Source organism: Leptosomus discolor, chromosome 1 (assembly GCF_034619465.1).
Source record: "Leptosomus discolor isolate bLepDis1 chromosome 1, bLepDis1.hap2, whole genome shotgun sequence".
Classification (NCBI taxonomy): domain Eukaryota; kingdom Metazoa; phylum Chordata; class Aves; order Leptosomiformes; family Leptosomidae; genus Leptosomus; species Leptosomus discolor.
The window spans coordinates 81,672,859-81,694,660 of record NC_141391.1 but is presented as its reverse complement, the minus strand read 5'-3'; the positions used below and the strand labels follow the sequence as shown (position 1 = coordinate 81,694,660).

Sequence of the window (21,802 nt, the reverse complement as noted above, 5' to 3'; positions counted from 1 at the left end):
TTTTGGAATCGTAACACTGCAATTTTACCTTCGCTTTGGCTCTTTGCACTACAAATAATTCAAAAGAAACTCACGTGTCCAAATCAGTATACAGTTAAAAATTACTGGGTATGTAGAAAACACACAGAATTTAAGGCAAATGCTTCAGGGAGCTTTAACCTCTCTAATGAACTGTTGCTGTGCTATTTCCGTACACATTACCACTTACCTAAAAGTCTGCACCTGAATAGGCTCCTTCTGACTTTGCCCACGCAACTGGTATATTTCTTTTGATGCTTTCTTTAGCATCTTTTCAGCTGCTTGCTCTTGGTGATGTTCAAATTTGGTCTGTCTGGTCTGAAAACAAGAATGTAATGCTTAAAACGGTCATGTGACTAAACAAAACACAAGAATACCCAGGTTAAAATAATGGATTTTTTTCCCTACTTAACACAGTAAAACCACACAAGTACATTGTCTGAAACAGCTCACCATCTAAGTAATACAAATTCAAAAGACTGACTGTGCTGTTTCATTTAATGCTTTTCAGAGAGATAGGTATTAAATTAATGAAATTTACTGCACAAAGTTCTGTCAAACGAGACCTTAAAATAAATTTAGGCTCACTCTTCGTCTCTGATAATCCAATGACAATTTTGGTTTTGTGCAGTTCTTGCTACTTTTTGCCTATAACTTCTTTCTCCAAAAACAGGAAAAAAATCACAGACAGGGACCATTCCAAATACTTGTAAAAAATGAAATATCAAATCAGCAAAATTTCTTTCAAAGATCAGAAGTAAAGAAATTATTAAAGTTCCAATAATAAATATCTATAGGAAAAAACCCCAAACCAAACCAAAAAGTGCCATTGGCAAATAGTGCCATTCTCCAGTAATTGTCTTCAAATAAACAGAGTTTGGTATTAATCAATACAATAATTTTTATTGTGCTAACTTCAAGAACATAAAAGCAACAATCACTGTTCGCAGTTCTGCAAAAACAGCTCTTTAGACATCTTGAAACCAGAAGTTTCTGGACATGTTGAGCGCTCATCTCATGTCACCATACCTGCCTTTCTGCTTCCTTCAACAAGTTTCGGAATCGCTCATCCCGAAGGACCCAGTGGGGTAGATCTGTCTGCCCTCTGAGCTGGGCATCTTCCAGACGCTGTCTCAGCTCTCTTAACACACATATCTCCTCGTTCAGCTGTCTCTGTCTAGTTCTGGATGCCTGGAGATCCAGCTCCAGGTCTAAGGACGTCCTTGCCATAAGCTCAGCCAAAGATGATCTGCAGGACTGCTGAGTCAAATTCAGGATTCAAATAAAAAGCACAATATATTACTCTCAACAGGATATACTGGTCTACCTTCAGCTACATAGAGCATACATATTCTGTACTTACTTCACACACAAAGACTTTGTTGACACAAAGTTTTGGAGAGATTACTTACATCCCACAGCAAGTAGCTAGCTGTAGGGGTCTTCTGTACTATACATAAACTTTTCCAATTAATGCTTTCTACTACCTCCTTTTACAGTCTCCTTTTGGCTTATAAATATTTAACTAGTTTAAGTTCATGGACTAAACTTTCATGTTATGATGATAATAAAAGCGATGCAATAGAAAAAACTCGTAATGGAGTCATGATGTTGGAAAATACTGTACTGTGCAAAATTCCCCTTAAAGGGCTTTATTTGATACTGGTTTTAAGGTACATTCTGAATCAAAATGGGAGGTGGGTTGGGTTTGTGCCTGGCGGTAGGCTGGGTTGGGTTTTCTAGCAGGGGAGGGGCTACAGAGGTGTCTTGTTAGAAGCTTCCAGAAGCTCCCCTAGCTCCAAGTTGGGCCTACCTCTGGCCAAGGCCAAGCCAACCAGTGCCTCTGCAATAACATATTTAAGAGAGGGAAAACCTATGGCCAACTTCTTTGTTCGTGAGCGGAGGAGAGAAGAGGGGTGTGAGATAGATACCCCTGCGGACACCCGGGTCAGCGAGGAAGGCGAGGGGGAGCTGTGCCGGAGCAGAGGTTCCCCCGCGGCCCGCGGTGGGGGGGCGGCTGAGCCCCTGCAGCCCCCGGAGCCCAGCGGCGGCCCAGAGGTCGCCCTGCAGCCCGCGGAGGGCCCCGGGCCGGAGGGGCAGGGACCGGGCCCGGAGCAGCCGCGACTGCGGCCGCGCTGGAGCCGCCCGTGGGTGGGAGGGCGGCAGCGCCGGGAGGGACCCGCGCTGGGGGGTTCTGGGGAGCTGCGGCCCCGCGGGAAGGACTTGCGTTGGGGCAGCGGGAGGAGGAATGTCTGCCGGGAGAGGGACCCCGCGGTGGGGCAGGGGAGGGCTGCGAGGGCCCCTCTCCCTGAGGGGGAATGAGCAGCAGACACAGCATGTGATGAACTGCCCGCAACCCCCATTCCCCATCTCCCTGCGCTGCTAGGGGGGAGGAGGTAGAGAAAATTGGAGTAAAGTAAGACTGGGAAGAAGGGAGGGGTGGGATTAGGCATTTTTAATATGTGGTTGTTTTTCTCATTATCCTACTCTTATTTGGTTGGTAAACTGGTGGTGGTGGCAGTATTTAAATGAAATTGATGTTGTTTCCTCAAGTAGAGTCTGTTTTTCACCCAGTATCCTAATCGGTGAATGAGCCCTCCCCTTGTCTTGACCCTTGAGGCTTTTGTTATAATTTCTCCTCCCCATCCCTCTGAGAAGGGGGAGACAGAAGCAAGCGAGCGACCGGCTGCGTGGCGTTCAGTTGGTGCCCGCATGGGCCTAAACCATGACAGGAGGCATGGGTGTCTACTTGCCTATATCAGCAAGAAATTAACTTCTGCTGACCAGGCTAAACTGTATGGAATTTAAATATAGGGCATTAACGCCTTACCTGCCCTTCTCTGCCTGCTTGTTCTGCAGCTCACAGGGTGGCACAGGGGCAAAAGGAGAGCTACGTTAAGCTAGGAATAGGTTAATTCATTCCTGAATACTTGAGCTGCAAATACTGTGGTTTGCTAGGCTGCATGGGAGGGGAGCTGGATGTTTTACCGCCACATTCACACACACCGTTGAACTAATTTTTGTCTGCCACACTTTTTTTCCTCCTCAGTAACTGTTCACAACCATATTTCACTTCTCTATGTCTACCTTTTAGCTTAAAAAACCCGAACCAAAACCAAAACATGCACCCCTCGCCCAATTACATTACAGAAGCCTTATGAATTTCCTAAAAACATCAGAACGCACCTGTAGACAACTAAACCTTAGGTATAAAACTACCAGTGTTCTAGCAACTTAGTGAAAAGTACAAACCAGTTTCCTAGGTATACCTGCTTATACCGTAGAGTACGCCTCTCCAATGTGTTCCGGACAAAAGGGGACTTCCTTGGCAGGGTTGAACTGTCACTGTCACTGCGATACAGCTGATTAGAAAAAGACAGTGAATATACAGGTTGCTTACAAGGTTGTCTACATTAAGAAATTTGGATTAATTTTTTTGCTTTTGAGATTTATTTTTAAAAATGCACTGAAACTGTCTTTATAGGCAACCGATTTTTTTCAGCTTTAGTTATTTATAAAAATTTATATATAATGGTATATGTTATAATAATTCAAGGAAACTTCAAACCCATCAAAGTTTTACAGCTAAGTTTCACCAAGCATTCTATTAAATATCCAAGACAATATAACCTAAAAAAAGCGGGGAGGAAGGAGTTAAAGGCAATAATACTTCTTCCTAAAGCATTTACTGTCATGCGCACAAACAATACTGTCTCCCACTTCCCCCCGCCTCCGCCCTGATGCCTCCGCCCTGATGCCACGTAAATGCAGATTAAGTGAAAGTGTTTAACAATCTTTTCCTTTTTGCACTATCTTTGTCCTGGTGCGTGAGGGTGTTACTTACATTCCCTATACCATTAACAGACAGGGAATCCAGAAATCACACTGAAGAATTTGAAGAGGTCCATACATGCACTGTGTGCAATGCAAACAAGAGAGCAAAAATCACAAGATCCTTGGTTTAGGAAAAAGCATAAATGTTAAAAAAAGGTTACTGCCTTTTCAAACTCAAGCTCTCAAGAGCTTATGAAAGAGTACGATTAAAGCTATGTGCATTCCAACAACACTGCAAAATCAATACCCATGTATTGATCAGCAATACTGTGAGCCAACTGCTTATAAGCCTTTTGCCACTGAACACAGCAACCACCTAACAGGACTTCAAGACTGTTGTGCCAATTCTCAACTACTTGCCCCAGTGCACCCAAGGAATCCTAGGTCCCGCTGTAACGGGCATCCTACCGATTCATGACAGCAACCAGAGTTGTAAGAATATTTATGCAATAACCCCAAGATTATGCATTCAGTCCCCTTTCCCAAACTTGTAGGTACCTGAAAGTTAAACATGGCTCTAAACGAACTGTCTATGTACCTTATTAGACAGCATTGTACCTCTGTAAAACCAATCACCCTAGCCTAACACCCAAGGTTGCCAGGGAAAAGAGCTTAATATCTAGTTTGTCAAAGATTCATAAATTTTAAATGAAATAAATTCAGGTTTCAACTCTTCAAAAGAACCAGGGGACCTGTCCCAACTGAACCAATCAAATTCAATGAAAGATTACTCATTAGTATTAAAAATAGTGTACGTTTCTTATAAATGTAATGAAGTCTTAAGAAATTATCAAAAATGTACAAAATACTTGTGTGGAGGCCCCTCCCCCCGCTTCTTTTTCAGCCTTACTCACTCTGCAAACATATTGACTTCGTGCTCCAGGCGAGAAGGTCTGGGAACGAACAATAGTGCTACTGCGAACAAAAGCAGAACCCCGTGGCCTGCGGCTAGTTCTCTCTTTTGGAAGAATAGCAACTTCTTCAGGAAACAGATCCTCAGTGTTAGTTTCCTTATCCACCTAAAATTTCAATGAAGGAAAAATTGTTATTTTTTCCTTATTTTCTCTCTCTCACCAAAAACAATCAGACATTACAACAATATCAAAAGTAAACAATTTGCCCTGGTAGCTAGGTTCAAGTTTTAATGAGAACTGAGATCAGAGGATGAATCACCTCATTTTTAAAAAAGTTTTAAAAATGGGCCATTCAAAATTTCAAGATTACCTTTCAGAAGCCTTTCCTGGAACAGTAACAATAATGAGATGCAGTTATAATGTGAATCATAGCTGCAGAGCATAAGGACCGCATTCAGCATTCGCAATTGGGCATTGACCAAGCTACCACCTGATCTCCAGCCTCAACGGAAGAAAACTGAGTCACCTTTCAACAAGCAAGGTGACCCTGAAGCAAGCAACCACCTTTAAAACTGGAGGAAGCCAAACAAAGAGAAGAAACTCAACAAAAGGGAACTGAAAGATTATGGAAACAATGATACAAGAACACTAAAATATTCAGAAACAGAGAAAAAGTATGCTTCTGAAGCAAAGCTTCCAAACTTTAAGTAACTCACTCCTCAATACAAGGCATGATCTTCCCTAAAGGCAACACAAACAGCTTATGCTCCTCTATTTCAATGGAAGCATGTTGATTTCAGCTTGTTCAGGATTATTTTCAGTATCTCGTATCTTGAATACAACAGATTTTAAACACATCAGTTTCAGCACAATTGTTCTGAAAATTTCACCTGTATTTATTGTAACACTGAAACAGCACTGCAACTTCAAACATTAAGCTTCTTTCTTCACAATTCTTTCAGAAATTCTTGTTTCTAAGAGCACTGCAAGTTGATCATGATCTTTTCTGTTACTATTTCAGGTCAACACAGATATTGTTACGAGTGTGTATTCACAGACTAGATAAAGGCCACAGTAAAATTAGCTTGCCTTTTGATATAAAAAACTAATTCTGTCCAGAAACAACTAGTAAGCAAACCAAACAGCCCTAAAGAGGTCGGTTTTAGCAACTCAAAAGGCACACCGCTGTCATGAAGGCAGTGCTCATAGGGTTGCCAATGTCATTTCTAATTTTTTTCTCTCCTGACCAACTTGGGCTCAGACTCAAGGAGCAGCAGTGACACACTCTGTGTGTGCCAGGCAGCGTGGTAGTTTCCGTACTGCAGTGTCTTCTCTCATTACCTTTAGTGGCGTAGGCTGCATTTTTCCAGAACTGTATTGGCCTGCTTGAGTTGCAAACATGTGTCCAGCTAACGAATCCCCGCAAAATGGTTCCGGATAAGGAGGACTAGTCTGGGTGCAATTACTGCATCCACTGTCAACAGATTCCGCTTGCCAACTCCTAAAGTCAGAACATCACAAGAATTTTGCAGGTATTAAAAAACCCCATGCAATTACGTGTCACACTCATATATTTCATTATCCAGGTCAGTTCATAATTTTGGAGTATTATTTCTCCAATAAAAATACAGAATTTTCAAAAGGGAGAACATATCCCACTTGCATTTCTGTGGATGTAGACAAGCAAATACATTTCATGCAAAAAAAAAAAAAAAAAAAAAAAATCACCTTTCCTAATTTTCTTAAGCATATGTTCTGGTTCTTTATAATGATACTAAGAAAGCAATAACAAAAAGAACACCACCACTCATGTAACAAGCTAGGAGTAGTATAATGATGAAATAGCATGGTAACAAACCCTGAAATGGCAAGAGCCGTATTGCACGTTTACTCCATAAGCATTGCAATGCTTATCTATCTTTGACATTTTCCCATGTCACCACAAAATTTCATTTATTTTTTTAGCACAGTGCTGTTCCACTCCTCAAATTCCAAGTCCTCTAAACTCAGCCATCTATTCAAATAAGGTTTTCTCCTGTTTGCACACCATTACATAACAACAGGATTTTATACTCGTAACACTAACAGGGAGGAGATCTCAGAAGAAGGACCTGCTGTTTCTCCTGCTGTATTTCAGACTATACGGATAGTGTAAACATCACTCAGCTGTTTAAGGAGGTATTTAAACTACAATTTGTACCTTTCTGATACAGCTTCTGCCTGATCTTCCTTTCTTTCCATCTCCAGGATTTCCTCCTCTGTGTACTCCAGTTTTACTCTCTCTTCTGCCAACTCTCTCTCAACTGCTTCCAGCTGGGCAGTGGTCCTAGCTAACAGGGCTGTCACCGCATCCTGAAAGGGAGACTAGACTTCAGATAAAATCGTTTGAACAAGCCAATGTATTTAATATATATTTTTCAGAGAAAACAAAGTAAAACCATAGCCATTGTATGTTCCTAAAACAAAAAAATAAACCGAAAAAACCCAAAACTGTCCCGAATCTTAACGATCAAAAAGTACATGGTGTTCAACGGATGCAGCTTCTCACAGAAACCAGGCAGACTTTATCTCACTATGGAGCATTATTCAGCAAGTTAGGTCCGAAGAGACCTCTGGAGGTCATGTAGTCTGATGTCCTGCCCAAAGCAGGGACAGCTTTATAGCCACATCAGGTTGCCCAGGGCCCAGTCAAGGGCCGAAATATCTCCAAGGATGGAAATGGCATGACTGTTCCTGGCAACCTCTTGAAGTGCAATGGCAGAACTTTTTAATGATTTTTAGTTAGTTGGATTGGGAGTGTGCATACAAACAGACACAGAGTATGACTTCAAGCACCTGTCCAGCCATGATCTAGCTTTTAATTATTCTTTTAAAATTCAGCTCTTGCCACAAGAGCTAAATGAAGGTATCACCTTCTGCGCACCTCTAAACCAAACTGCACCTGAGATAAGATCACAACCAACCACCCAGCAAGTCAAATAAAGTAAACAAATCACTTCTTCAGAGCCATACTGTTTTAACTGTAGTTACATTTCCAGAAGACCGGGGAACACTTTCTTCACACTGGTTTTTGTTCTTTGCTCTCTGGGGGTCTGAACCAGCGAAGATCTGAACAGTATACCAGTGAAGCTGCATCTCACCAGAACTCTCTGCATCAGTCAGGTTTATCTGAGCAATGCCCTGTAAACAACAAAAAGCATTGAGCACAGTAAGATAAAACATGCACGGCAGGATACAAATCTTCTTGTAAAAACCCCACTGTATCAAATACTACCAGTGTCTTTTTAAAAAAGAGACAATTTTGTTCTGTTGTGTTATGATGTCTAAGATACTGAATTTCTTGCCTCTTGCTTACTACCAGGAAGGATCAGAGCAGATACTCCATTTTTTTCAGTTGAGAAATAAAATTTCTATGACTGATGTAGATATAATTGTTACAGCTGACTGCTCTTAATATTTGATTAAAAAACCCTCTCAATTACGTATGATTTCTACATTTGCTTAAATTAATATTACTTTAACAGTATTACTTAAACCTGTTTTCTTTTGAGGGAACTACATTCTGAGATACCGTTCCATTCTGTGGTCCTCAGAGACATCTTCCAAATGGAAAAAAAAGTCATGTAAAACAACTTATTTTTTGTGCCTGTTTGTATCAAATGGGTAGTCCAATGGGCCACAAAGCCATTTTTCCACTTTCCAAGCCATCATTATATCTCCCAGATTCAGGTGAAAACAGGTTTAATGGAGGCTTCCCACTAAAAGTACTCCCAACTTTAAAGTAGCCCTAGCCCATCAGACAGTGCTCATGCAAGAAATCTGAGTGGGGTTGACCTAAATGAAAAACAGCTGTGGGCAAATCCAGGCTGCTCTGCTTGTTTTCTTTTTTTTCTTTTTTTTTCTTTTTTTTTTTTTTTTAAATCAGTTCACTAGCTGGACCTAGCAATGACTTTATATTAGCTAGCCTTTAATTACTGCTTTTGGCTTTATCTGGCTATCTCTACAACCTGCTCATTTCCATGCTAATGGACCACATGCTAACAATGCTTTCATTTAGATCACTGGAAAAATCATGTAAAAATTGTTTTCATCTCTCACAAAACAAATAGCTGGATGCAATGATTCTAACTGTAAAGGCAGTACGAAATGTATTCAGCAACTGCATTCAACTTTAAGCAGGTAAAGAAACAGTTAATTAGAAAATAATAGAATAAAACAAATTCATTGTATTGTTTTTCCAAGATTAGCGTTTCCCTGAGGCTCTGTTTAAACAGGTGTATAAAGGACAATGGAGAAAAGTTTTTTGAGACTAACAAAATGATGTCATATTGGGATACAACATGTTACTGAGAATGTCGTTTTATGTCAGTATATTGGAGGCTACAGAGATGCCTTTTCTTTTATGTATAAAACAGAGATGTTTTGTAATTATCTACTTGCTGTGACACACTAAGAAAGAAACAGATTATCAAATACTCACACTTTTGCATCAGAGTTGGAAAGAGTTTAAAACATGCTGCGTTTGGTTTTAGAGGTAGAGGGTAAAGTTGTTTTCCTGTCATCAATATTGGAAGAAACCTATGTTGACTCTTAAGATGCCTGACACCGGCCTAAGCACCGTATTTATTAAACGGCTGAGAAAGCATGCCAAAGAAGCTGTCACTACAGAGTGAATGACAATGGGGTAGAAAATCACCAAACTCAATTAATAATTACCAGTACTGAAAAGACTACTTAATATTTAACCTCTACTGCAAGATTTGGAGCTCACTCAAAAGGATGAAGAAACCAAGGTGGGTCTGCTAGCCGTCTGTCAGGTGCCTGCTCTGAGCATTTGTTAGTAACTCAGATGGTGGAATAGTAGAAGCATTTATGAATCTCTCAGTGATGTCAAACAGAGGGATTGCAAAATTTATGAGAAAAGGATCAGAATTTAAAATAATGTTAAAAAATGGAATGGATGTTCTAAATAAAAACATGAAATGCAAAACCAGAAATGTTACACTCAAGAAGAATAATTCAGATAAATTAAGACATGGGGAATAATTGGTTGGTCAGGGCTGTAAAAGATCAGAAACTGGAAGTGAAACAGCAATGCCATGTAATTGCAAGAAAGGCAACTGCAATTCTTTGATGTTTTAACATGAGCTATATAGACTAATCCTGGGAAATAACAACTCCCTTATCTCAACATTGATGAGGCCACCAGGGAAGAAATACGCCAACTTAAGGAAGCCCAGTTTCAGAAAGCTGTAGGAAAGCAGAAAAAGATCTTTCAGCAAGGCAGGGCATATGAGTAAAAGGTTGAGGGAATGGAAAGACCATCCCACAAGTTTAGTAGATTTACTTCTCTAAGCGCAGTTTAGAACTATTTGCCAGAAATTTTTTTTTTCTCCCTTTCCCTGTTATGTACAAATATTTGTGTAACTTAGGATAAACTCCAGCCCAGCATCCGCATTTAGGAAAGCATTAAACTGGGATAATCTAATTGAAAAAAAAAAGCATCGAGAACTTCAGAAATATATGAATAATTAAAAAGATGGAAAAAAATATAATCTCAGTGGAAGAGATTGGGAAAGCCAGAGGCCATCACAGCAGTTTCAAAGACACAAAGCAATTGATTTCTCAATTTGAGAAAATGCTTACTTTCAGTTTACAGCAAAAGAGGGCAACGATCATAATGTTTAAAAACACACTTCAGTGCACCTACCTTATGAAACTGTGGCATTGTTTCTTTCTTTTTGAGTAGCATTGTTAGCTTACCCTAAAGTATGTTACAGGCTATCGTAGACAAAGATATTTCTGACAAAACTACACTATGAAAGAGAAAAAATTCCTGCCAACATAACCTGAAAACCTGTATTTTTTTTTGTTAATTCAGTAATAGCAGTTAAAATAAAAGTGCCCTAAGGTTACATGCACTTCTGTCAATATAAAGATGCTTACACTGAAATTGCCATTTAGCTACTCAGATGAACAGGCTATACCAGTATAAAGCATTTTACACCAATGTATCCAGCCAATATATTATTGAGATGCTTTCTCTTTCATTATGTTGCAGTGCAAAAATGTCAAAACTTCCTACTGCAGACCAGACCTTGGGTCCAATTCCGTCAATGTTAAGACCACTGTTTATATAAGACACTACCTAGTTTTAAGGTGGACTAACAAACATCCTTGACCAGATTTGCTCAAATGAAACACAACTCACTGTCATGCTGGACTATGGATAAGAGGTCTGTACCTCTTCACTACTTTGATAGGCTTAAAAAAAATGTCACTGACCCATTCAAGCCCCTCAGTGAAATGGCAGCCTACTCACTTTAAAATAGCCAGGACGTCGGCCCCAAGGCAGATTTGTTTAAGCATATTTAGATTTGACAATAGCTAAATGTAGCTAACATTTAACACATCTAAAGTTAACACAGTGAACACATGTAACCTGTTTAAACAATTGCTATACTTATTTGAATGCATCTAACATCAGATGCTATCTACATCAGATATCTCAATCAGTTTAAAATAAAAGGTTGGTGTAGCAGAAACCTGCCTGGATCACAACCATCCTGCAACAGAGATTGATATAATAGTAGTCATCTTTGCCCACCGTTATATACCAACAAGCAATTTGTATTTGTAATCTTTTTTTATGAACCTATTTTAATGATACTGATTCATCATGTACACGTTACAGTGCCATGCAGAAACAGAAGTCTTGAGCACAGTGAAGTCTAAAAGCTGTCAGACAAAGTCTTTGGGAAAAAGTTTAGTTTTTTGCACAATGCTTTCCTTCTTGAACCAAAATTTAGCAATGGCAGATTTTTCAGCTTTCGCCAAAGCAGACATTTGTAAGAAATGCATTAAATAAATAAAAGCTTAACTCCTTATCTACTAAATCCCATAAAAATGAATGTAAATCTTACATCAATTTTCAACATGCCTCTGCAATGTAACAGTAAACAGTAGTACAGACAACATTACTTTCAACACTGCTTAAAACGCTCCAATTCTCAACCTCCACTGATTTTGCTAATAATTTCCCAAGACTTTATGTAACCCAAAATGCACATATTTCAACTTTTTAAAAACCTCACCTTTTTCATTAACGGAAGTATACTTATGTATGTGAACAAACGGACACATTAACATGCAACTCTAGCAACACTTCTTATGGAAAAATAAAGTCTACGCTTTCTCTTTTTAATCTTAAAAATTATTCCTCAAGTAACTTTAGTTTCCCATATCACATGGCTTTTAAGAAAAAGGACCACTTACCAATAGTTCTTCTTGTTGCTGATGGTCAACTGAACAGATATACAGCTGCAGTGATTTTAATTTCAAAACACTTGAATGCACAGGGATTCGGAACACTTCATTAAATATTAATGGAGTTTGGAATTCCAAAGCTCTAGAGCAGTAAGTGGTTGGTGTGCCTGACTCAAGTGGTGGCAAATAAACTCTCACATGACTGGGAACAGCAAAACAGACAAATAGCACAATTCAGACAAAGAAAGCTATTCTGTATTTCTCAAAATTAAGCTAAGCAAAAACATCAGTGTAACTTGTACATCAAGAATCTGCTCTGAGATCTCCTTGTTACAGGAATTTACTTTCTGTTCTTAACACAAAAGAACCGCAAAGCTGATCTGGAAACATTATCTTTTTCTAACTAAAGCTAGTTTTTTTTTTTTAACTTAGTGCTTAAGCAGAGGCACCAAGTGGCACTTGAGATGCCCTGAGGTATCCGAAGCATCTATGTGGGGCTAGCAAATATGACATAGGATCTATGAGAGAGCTACAGCCTTCCCCTGAGCAGCAGCAGCTGGAGGCCAGGTGCTATGCTATGATATTTCAAATGGAAACACATGCCTATGTTTAGGCAATTGAATTGCCCCATAAGTGTCACTCATCCATTTCTTCCTTCCACCCACCAAGAACACCCTTTTTTCCCCTGTTAACAAACTCATCACAAAAGCATGGCAAAAGAAACCTGCAACCTTAAAAAAAAAACCAAATTTAAATATCTGGTCCCCCATCATTTGAGACTCCAAGCCAAAAACAAAATCCATGATGACTTTAATCTGACAGAAGGCAGCAGAGCTACTTAGATCATAGAATCATTCAGGTTGGAAAAGACCTTTGAGATCATCAAGTCCAACCATCAACCCTACTCTACCAAGTACACCGCTAAACCATATCTCCAAGCACCACATCTAAATGACCTTTAAACACATTAAGGGACGGTGACTCCACCACCTCCCTGGGCAGCCTATTCCAATGCCTGACAACTCTTTCAGTAAAATAATTTTTTCTAATGTCTAGCCTAAACCTACCCTGTCGCAGTTTGAGTCCGTTCCCTCTTGTTCTATCATAAATTACCTGTGAGAAAAGACCAGCACCTACCTCTCTACAATGACCTTTCAGGTAGGTGTAGAGAGCAATAAGGTCTCCCCTCAGCCTCCTTTTCTTAAGACTAAATAGCCCCAGTTCCCTCAGCCACTCCTCATAAGACTTCTAGGCCTTTCACCATCTTTGTTGCCCTTCTCTGTACCCTCTCCAGCACCTCATTGTCTTTCTTGTATTCAAGTGCCCAGAACTGAACACAGTTCTTGAGGTGTGGCCTCATCAGTGCCAAGTACAGGGGGACAATCACCTCCCTACTCCTGCTGGCCATGCTATTCCTAACACAAGCCAGGAGGCCATCGGCTTTTTTGGCCACCTGGGCACACTGCTGACTCATATTCAGCCTCCTGTTAGTCAGTACCCCCAGGTCCTTTTCTGCCAGGCAGCTTTCCAGCCGCTCTTCCCCACTTTGTTTTTTTTTGGTTTTTTTGTTTTTTTCTTAGAGAAGTGTTTCTGTGTTCTCCCTCTCCTGACTACCCATGCAGCCCCTGCAATAACCTATTTTTTGCCATACCTTCCCTTATGTCAGCAAACAGCTTCATGCAATTGCGTTATGTACCAGATTAGAAAACTTACCTGCATTAAAAAAGCTAACCTAGCAAAAAAAGGCTCAAGGATTAAAAAACAAAACAAAACAAAACAAAACAAACCCAGCTCAGAGGCTCACTGAAGTTGACTACACGGCTACACGAACTCTTATGTCACCATCAGAGAGAGGCTGACAGTGACAGGCAAATAAACAGCTAGAGGACAATTGAAGAGCTCTCTCTGGTGGAATTGCAACGCTGGAGTGTGAAGCATCAGCTAACCAGCTTCACGTGCTGTAAACAGGGAGTGGTCCTACTCCTTTGCTCACTGGCTGCTGCAGGTAACCTATCCCCCTGCTGTCCCCACAAACTGATTCAATGAACGAACATACAGTAGCACAGAGGAGTCCATTAAACTGGCTAAAAGCTTTTTCTGGTTTTAGCAAGATAAACTTATTTTTTGACCAGTCAAACCAATTGATTTACCCTGCAGCCATGCAATTTCTTCATTCCAGCCCAAGCAGCTAACTGAGAAGGACGGGGAATAGAACTGCCTTTTTGAGAGTTGTTCAGATATCTGACTGTCTTGATGACAATGTCCAACAAACCCTCTGGAGTAATTTTTTTCCTTGGTGACTCTACTTTACTTTCTTCAGATGACGCTTATTTCTTTTTCTAATCACAAGGAAACATGGCTGACTATTACTCAATACCCACGTTTGTTCCCTATCACATGCCCTTGCACTCAAACCAAAAACAAAGCAAAAGACCAACACTAATGCACTGACCTATATGAAGAATAATTTCCACTGACCTATATGAAGAATTTCCACTAGAGGTTTGCAGGTTGGCAAGATCAAGCATTCTCAACAAAGGTCAACTCATGTGCGCTGTGAGATGTATGTCAACAACTCCCACAGAATGACTTATTTTACAATACAACAATGGTATCGCACCTCCATTTTCCACAGTTTTCAAACCACCTCTCCCAGAGATAAAGATCAACAATTTTCATATGTCAAATTTCTTTAACATATCTTAAGATACATAGCACTAGATAAAACGGTGTTTTATGGCAATATGGCCACTATTTATGAAACACCTACTAGAATCAACTAAGCAATGTTCTATATAATGTGATATAGAATTTGAAAAAGTAGCACAGGCCACCAAGAGGTTAAAAAATTTAATTGTTTGTTCTGATCCTCAGCTAGTATTTGTGTTCAAATTATCTTTGGACCATGTTTCACAGATATTCAAGGAGAGCCGTAATGTCCACCAGATGTCCTGGTTGGGGTTTTTTGTTGTCGTTGTTTGCACATTGGTTTTGAGTTTTGTTTGTTTGTTTTAAAACAAAGGGCAAGGTATTTCTCTTACTGAGTAATATAGATGTTGCTGTGTAATTTGAGAAAATTACACTAAGCTTATTGTGGGATACACCACAGATATGCTGTAGAGGAGTTGTACAAGAAATAATATTTCTGGAATACCGCAAATAATGTAGACGGGTTTTTGGCCAGAAGGCATGGGGTGATGGAAGCATGACTTTCATGTTTTTGAACAAACTTTCCTATGCATAATAAACATGCAAGAACACGTGTCATTAGAGGCTACACTTGTTACCTGACCATTATGACAGAGGTTCTATAAAAGGGATACTTTATGTCCGTAAAATTAACCCTTTCCTCATGTAAACTCATACATTCCATCTTCTCCAGAAATGTCTTAATTTTGCACGAAAGCAAACAAATCTATGGTATTTATGATGATGCCACAAAACAAGCAATGATCAGACTTCGGGAGAAATTCAAGCTTACATTTTGCAGTTTTCTTTAACAACTAGACTAGTAAAGTTCTTCAGCTGTAACACATGGACTAACAGACATTCGCTTCCACTGTCATGCCTGGAAAATAAATTTCCTGTGTTAGTCACCAAGCATCAATACTTTGCTGAAGAGACAGAGATGAAAGACTGAAAAGATTTAAACAATATAAAAGCACCTTTTACTGTTTAACAAACCTCTTTCACAAACCAGTTGGAACCAAAACATATCAGTTACATCAGACAAATCAGTCTGCATTATTTTAATGGGTTAATGAAAATAAATAAAAAATTCTACTCTTTCACATCAGCATGAATTTTGAAATGGAACTAACAAACCTAGTCGAGATTTGTAAACTCCCAAGCTTGGGAATTAATTTTCCAGGGGGTAGAGACGATTCTGCAGAGCTGTCTAAGATCCAACATCCTGCCTTGCACTGCTATAACCTGCCCTTCCCCGCACTGCTCCCGCTACCAACAATAGCGTGGCCCTAAGCACAGGATTTCAAAGCTGAAGTTGGGAACTGTATTTGTATTTGTGTCTCTTCACTTGTGACTTTCCTAAAGCAATCCTCCTTCATCAGGCATAAAAAGATCTCGCTTACAGAGACACGTCCCTATATCCATACTCACACTAATGGCCCAAACAATGAAAATAAATGCTACTGAAAGAAGTAATAAAGGCCCTTTTATCACCCAGGATTGAAAGGACACTGAATGAACTGTGGTCAAGACACACCTCCAGCACAAAGTGGCACGTGACTGACTAATCTGTACATCCACCAAACTTTGGCTGTCAGTTCAGAAACTTCTTACAACTATCCATTGCAATTTAGTTTAATAAAAAGTTAAAAACCAGACCCAAGAAAAGTAGTGCGCAATTCCTGCCGAGTTGACAGGGAGAAAGAGGAGGAACTACTCACAGAAATCCAACATGTATTTGTGGTTCTTCATTACTGGCAGCATCACCATAAACAGGCTCTTCCAGATCTTCACTCCTGCAGGAACAGAAAGTACTGTAAACTACATAATGACCTAAGCTATTAAAACATAATGAAATGAACATTTATTTTGTGATTTGTGGATGTAAGCAACTGCTTGGTCATACAGGAGTGACTGGTACTGTAAAAGGAATTGAAATACCTGTTTAAAAACATCTAGAAGTAGAAATTCATCATTTTAAAAAATGAGGTTTTAGAATACCTCTTTCAAGATATTTATGTTATTTTAATACTTATTCTGTCTTCCATTTCTCTTCAGCATCCTCAAAATCTTATCTTCTTCCCAATTACTTTTTACTGTGTTAAAACAACTGTATAAAGTAACACGCCTTTCTCCATCCATCAATCACTTCATCAACCTATACATTTTTAGATTTTCAGTAGTTCATAAATTTCTTCCTTGCAGTTATACTTTTATCACATGCTACTCAGAATTGTAAGTCATACTCTGTATCATTTTATTTGGTTATAGAGAGTTGAAATAAAATTACTAATTTACAACTAATAAGCTGAGAAAACTGTCTTTCAAGAGAGAACTAGATGGTGTTAAAAATGTTAGAGACGATAAAGCAAAAGGGACTTGGCACTTGTGAAGATGACAGTGGAACTGCATGGAAAATGCTTCTTTCCTTTAAAACACGCAACCTAGTATTTTTATGTTACTAAGAATTAGCAATTTTGAAAGCATATTCAGAAATTTACAACGAATTCTTTTGGACCATGTGGTAGAAGAGGAATATTTCCAGCTCACTATGCATTTATACACCTGACCTTTTGCTTAAAGCTTCAAACACGCCACTGTCACTAGCCAGTGAATGATCTGAGAGACATGCTGAAACTCGCCTGGCTCTCCTCTCCGATCTTCTACCACTGTCTCCTCGCAGAGTTACAGCTGTCATGGAGAAAAAAAGTGAAGACAACATCAGCTCAAGGCAATGTCTTAAACAAAAAATATTTATTGTATCAAAATTAGCAGCAAAATGGCACAAATGCAGTGCATTACTTTTTCATCTAACTTTAAGTTAAAAACCTAGAATACAACTAACCGCAGATTTTCTGTGGGAGAATTAAGGAAGGAAGTTTGTGTCCAATTTCTCTCTGACAAGACTAAGTATAAACCAATTGCATTGTTATTAAATGCTTTTCTGGTAGAATAATCCCTCCTGGAGGAAGACTCCTGTCAATTCAACATATGTACACATGATAAACTAAACTTTTAAGATTTACCTACTGAATATACAATAGATTGAAAACAAACACAGAGACTGATTCTTTTAAGAAGTTATCTGATAATACAATGTGAGGTTTTGTTCTCATTTGTTTCCTAAAAGAAAGTTTCGAAGTATACTGTTTATACCATCGCATAATAGCAGCTTTTATTTACAGTCTGAGAGGCATTATCAAAAAGAACCAGTGCTTTCCAACTCACTCAGACCACTGTTTTTTCAAATTCTTGGTGAATGACTTTGAAAACTGACTGGGGGAGGAGGAAGCAATATTCAGCCCCCTCTTCCACCCTTCCCTGAATCATCAGCAACACCACAAATAGCAACTCAGGAATCATTTTCATGTTGTAAGTGTACCAACAAAAATTATGTTACACATCGGGTTTTGCACAGGCAGGTAGCTATAGCAGCTACCAAGGTATAGCAGCACAAGTAGTAATGCTCAAGAATAAGCTTTCAACAGTTCAATGATATTTCCTAACTTGAGGTTGTTTTCTTTCAAGTCCTGGAGAGAACCATTAAACAAACTTGTGGAAGTGCAGTTTCTTCACCATGCAGTGCAGAACTTTGACTAACTTTCCCTTCTTCTGCTTAAGGCTCAATGACTGCCCTCAAAGCAGAAAAGCAATGGCAAAGAGATGCCACTTCAAAAGTGGGGAAAGCATCTTATTTGCTTCTACTCGTGCTCAGAAACTTAAGACAGCATGGAAGCATTCACAGTTTCAGCAGACAGCATTTGGAGTGACAGTAGGACAGCGCACATCACATGGGAGACAAGCACCACCTGACATTTAGACCTTCCTGCCCCTGACTAAGGACAAAACGTATCTTACTCAAAGTAACAACTTGTTAAGTACTTCTGTTACACATTATGTTACGGTATCAAAAATAAAATGCTGATACCTAATGAGCAAGTTTGCTTCAGCAGAACGCCAACCCGTGGCCTGAGTTCTACCTGCAGAGCCCAGCTGAGGTACGGACAGTGAGCCACCTCCCTGTATGGGACCCATCTTACCTCCCACTGGAGCACCACCAGGACAGGACATCAGTCCCCCAAATTAACAGAACCACGCTGCTGCTGTCAACAGAAGCGTCTGGCTAAGGTCAGCATTAACCCACTGTGGGACTGGCAGATAGGATGCAGTGAGCCTGGCAGTCCTGTGTTAGCTGGAGGTACACTCCTGTTATCAGACCACCAACAGCCCAAAATCCCAAAAGATTTTCCAAAAAAAATCACAAGGTCCTGTTTGGAGCTAAAATTCCCACACATCAGCAGAGCTAGTTCTCTGTCCTTTTGGATCCATAAGTAGCCCCATGGACCTCCCCTCCAAAATCAATGAAGGATTTAGTCATCTTCAGCTATGCAGGAAATTTATCTGCTGACCAGGAACAGCCTAATCTGCATTCGTCTCTGTGCCTGGAGAAAGAACCACTCTTCCCCCCCAACTCCAATTACAGCATCCCACCTTTACATGTTGTGCAGTGTAACTCATGTCATCCTCACCACAAATGAGAGCTAGCTCACAGAAAGCAAAGAAACTGTATTTGCACCATGCTCCCCTCCATATCACTTGTACAAAGTGGTGGGTTTGATTTCTTTTTCTTCCTTTCTTTCCCCACGCCCACTTTTTTCTCTCTCTCTCTTTTTTTTTTTTTTTTTTTTAGAACTGTTAATTTGGTGAGCCCACCTCTGAGTTCTGTTACCAGTATTTGGCATTCTGTAGAGTCCTAGAGACCTCTTTTAATAAAAAAGTGTCCCAATAATTTTACATCACTGGGAAGAGCCTGAATTTCACAAAGTGTATAAGTTTCGTATGAAAGTGCTTCTATAATTTCTGTTCTAATTTCAACAAGTTACACTAGGATGACTTCTTTTTGCAAATAAGCCTTTGGCTCACTCCTCTACGCCAACACTTTGTATAGATGTAGTGGATGAAAGCCCTATTGGGCTCTCTCCTTTGGAGGTTCATGTTCCCAATTTGTCTGGAAGGAAAAACTGGTCTGAAGCACCAATATAATGTCAAGAAAAACGAACATGTTATAACAATGTTGTAACTTGACAATGATTTGCTCGCTGCCTGCAGGTCATGGAAGCATTCGATAATATCTGGAATTTTGGAGAGATGCAAACACGAAAACATGCCCTTGACTAGAAAAAAGAAAAAGTCAGCAGGAAAAACTGGTCAAGAAGAAAGAAACATCAGATTTTGATTTAAACAGAACAGGTTTATCACAGGTTACAGACCTTCCAATGCTGGAAGCTAAAGAACTGTTTAAATATAAAGTTTCTAAGATAGACAATTACCTTTCATTTTCTTATTTAAATAACAAAATCAGTGAACAATATATACAAATTTACAGAACTACTGGGTGCCAGAGCTTGGTAAATATAAGACAGCCCTGACTAAAAGAATATTCTCAGGCTTCATTAGCTGAAAAAGTGAACTTCAAAGGAAATTTTGGTGTCCAAGACTTCACTAGCTAAAAAAATACATAAATAAATACGTCAGCTCAAAATGCACTAATAAGAGAGACAGTCTCACAAAAACTAAATCAGAGACACAGACCTTACCTATCATGACGCTGTCAGGCATTACTATGACATAATAAAGCTGAAGCTCACAGAACACTTTTTCCAGGAATCTAACTACAGCCATGAATATATTGTTTAGTTGACATAGCAAAAAATCAAGTATGCCATAATGATTAAACAGATACAGCACGATATCAAACAAAACCAAATGTAGCAAAATCTCCTGTTTCTTCACATGCAACTCAAAAAAAATCAAAAAAAACCCAAAAAAACACAAAACACCAAAACCAACCACCAAAACTCAACACTTCACACAAAAAACACACTGGGAATTACAGGCAAAACCAGCACAATAAGTAATTCCAGGTTCACTTACAGTGAATTTTTCTGTTGTGCCGCATGAGAAACAAGACAAAATGAAAAGCACACAATGATAAATCATCTTTTAGATCTATGACAATATTTTACAAACAAGATATTATCTAGGCATTAAAGGAAACTTAGCATTTGAAAGATTATTTTAGGATAGAGAGATATTAAAGCCCAGTATTTTATTAACATCTTTCCTCCCACTCCCAGCTTTATACATACAACAGGTTTAACCTCTCGGGCATATTCCCTCTATTCACACATGCTAACATATTTCACAGTACGTCCCTGAGACAGATGCAGAACAGTAAAACAGCACATCAGCAACTGAACATCAGAACTGCAGTTCCTGAAGAACTCCTTGAATTTATCAAGTGTTGCTTCAGTGCAAAGCATTTGCAGTTTATTCAGTGTTAACCCGCCCGGCCCCCCGAATTTGCAAAAATTACCTCGTGTTTTGTCTAGGGAAGGAACGGGAGAAAGATTGTCCAAGGTGAGACTTACTGGTTCCTCAGCATCGCATTATGCTACCAGACCATTGGGTGGCAGCAGCAAAGCACACTGCATAGTACCTTAGTGAAAACCAAAACCCCCCAACATCTGGGGGTTCCCAAACTATGATATACGAGCTTGACGCTCCATTAAACTCTTCAAGAAAAGAGTACAAAACGAAATAATTTCAAAACTTCCAACCCCTACTTGCAAACAACTGCATTATAATTGCAAACCCACCAGCTAGTGAGTGTGGAGTTCAAAGTAGTCATGACTCCAGCCAAAATCAGAAAGATTAAACAAATTTTTCTTAAGCAATTGTTTTCAAATTCAAATATTTAAAAAAATAAATAATAATCTCAAGAAATAATTCAGCCTAGCTACCTTTTAACCACATATTCTTCCTCAAAAAGCAACACAAAGCACTCCGTTATACACAGAGAAAAGTAACCCCTGGGCTAGGAGCTGGACACCACAGCAGAGACAGTAGGTAGCACAGGCATGTTCTGCCAGAGGTTTTCAGAGAAACGTGAAACATGTGGAAAAGTGACAGAGAAGGGATAAAAGGAAAACCAAAGCAGGAACTTGACCCTCATCCTAATGCTCCCTAGGCCTTCAGACCAGGCCTTCGCTTCTAGGAAACATGTACAAACTATAAATGAACTACTAACATAGTTTCACTTACCACAATGGGTGAAGACATGCTGTGGTCTGATCTGAGGT

General features: G+C 39.5%; 1 protein-coding gene across 2 annotated transcripts in view; it reads right to left on the bottom strand.

Annotated features, from left to right (window-relative positions):
* Nucleotides 1–21,802, bottom strand: part of WWC3 (WWC family member 3) — a 103,807-nt gene that overhangs the window by 1,368 nt on the left and 80,637 nt on the right. The window contains exons 12-22 of one of the 2 annotated variants that reach the window (XM_086460457.1): nt 17,231–17,351; nt 16,382–16,456; nt 15,454–15,540; nt 11,982–12,174; nt 7,719–7,886; nt 6,907–7,058; nt 6,048–6,207; nt 4,707–4,871; nt 3,288–3,380; nt 1,048–1,278; nt 209–336 (exon numbers count right to left, since the gene is read on the bottom strand). In XM_086460457.1, the coding sequence (XP_086316583.1) occupies nt 209–336; nt 1,048–1,278; nt 3,288–3,380; nt 4,707–4,871; nt 6,048–6,207; nt 6,907–7,058; nt 7,719–7,886; nt 11,982–12,174; nt 15,454–15,540; nt 16,382–16,456; nt 17,231–17,351 (1,573 nt within the window). The remainder of the gene's footprint in view (nt 1–208; nt 337–1,047; nt 1,279–3,287; nt 3,381–4,706; nt 4,872–6,047; nt 6,208–6,906; nt 7,059–7,718; nt 7,887–11,981; nt 12,175–15,453; nt 15,541–16,381; nt 16,457–17,230; nt 17,352–21,802) is intronic. The other variant, XM_086460393.1, reaches the window with a different exon arrangement.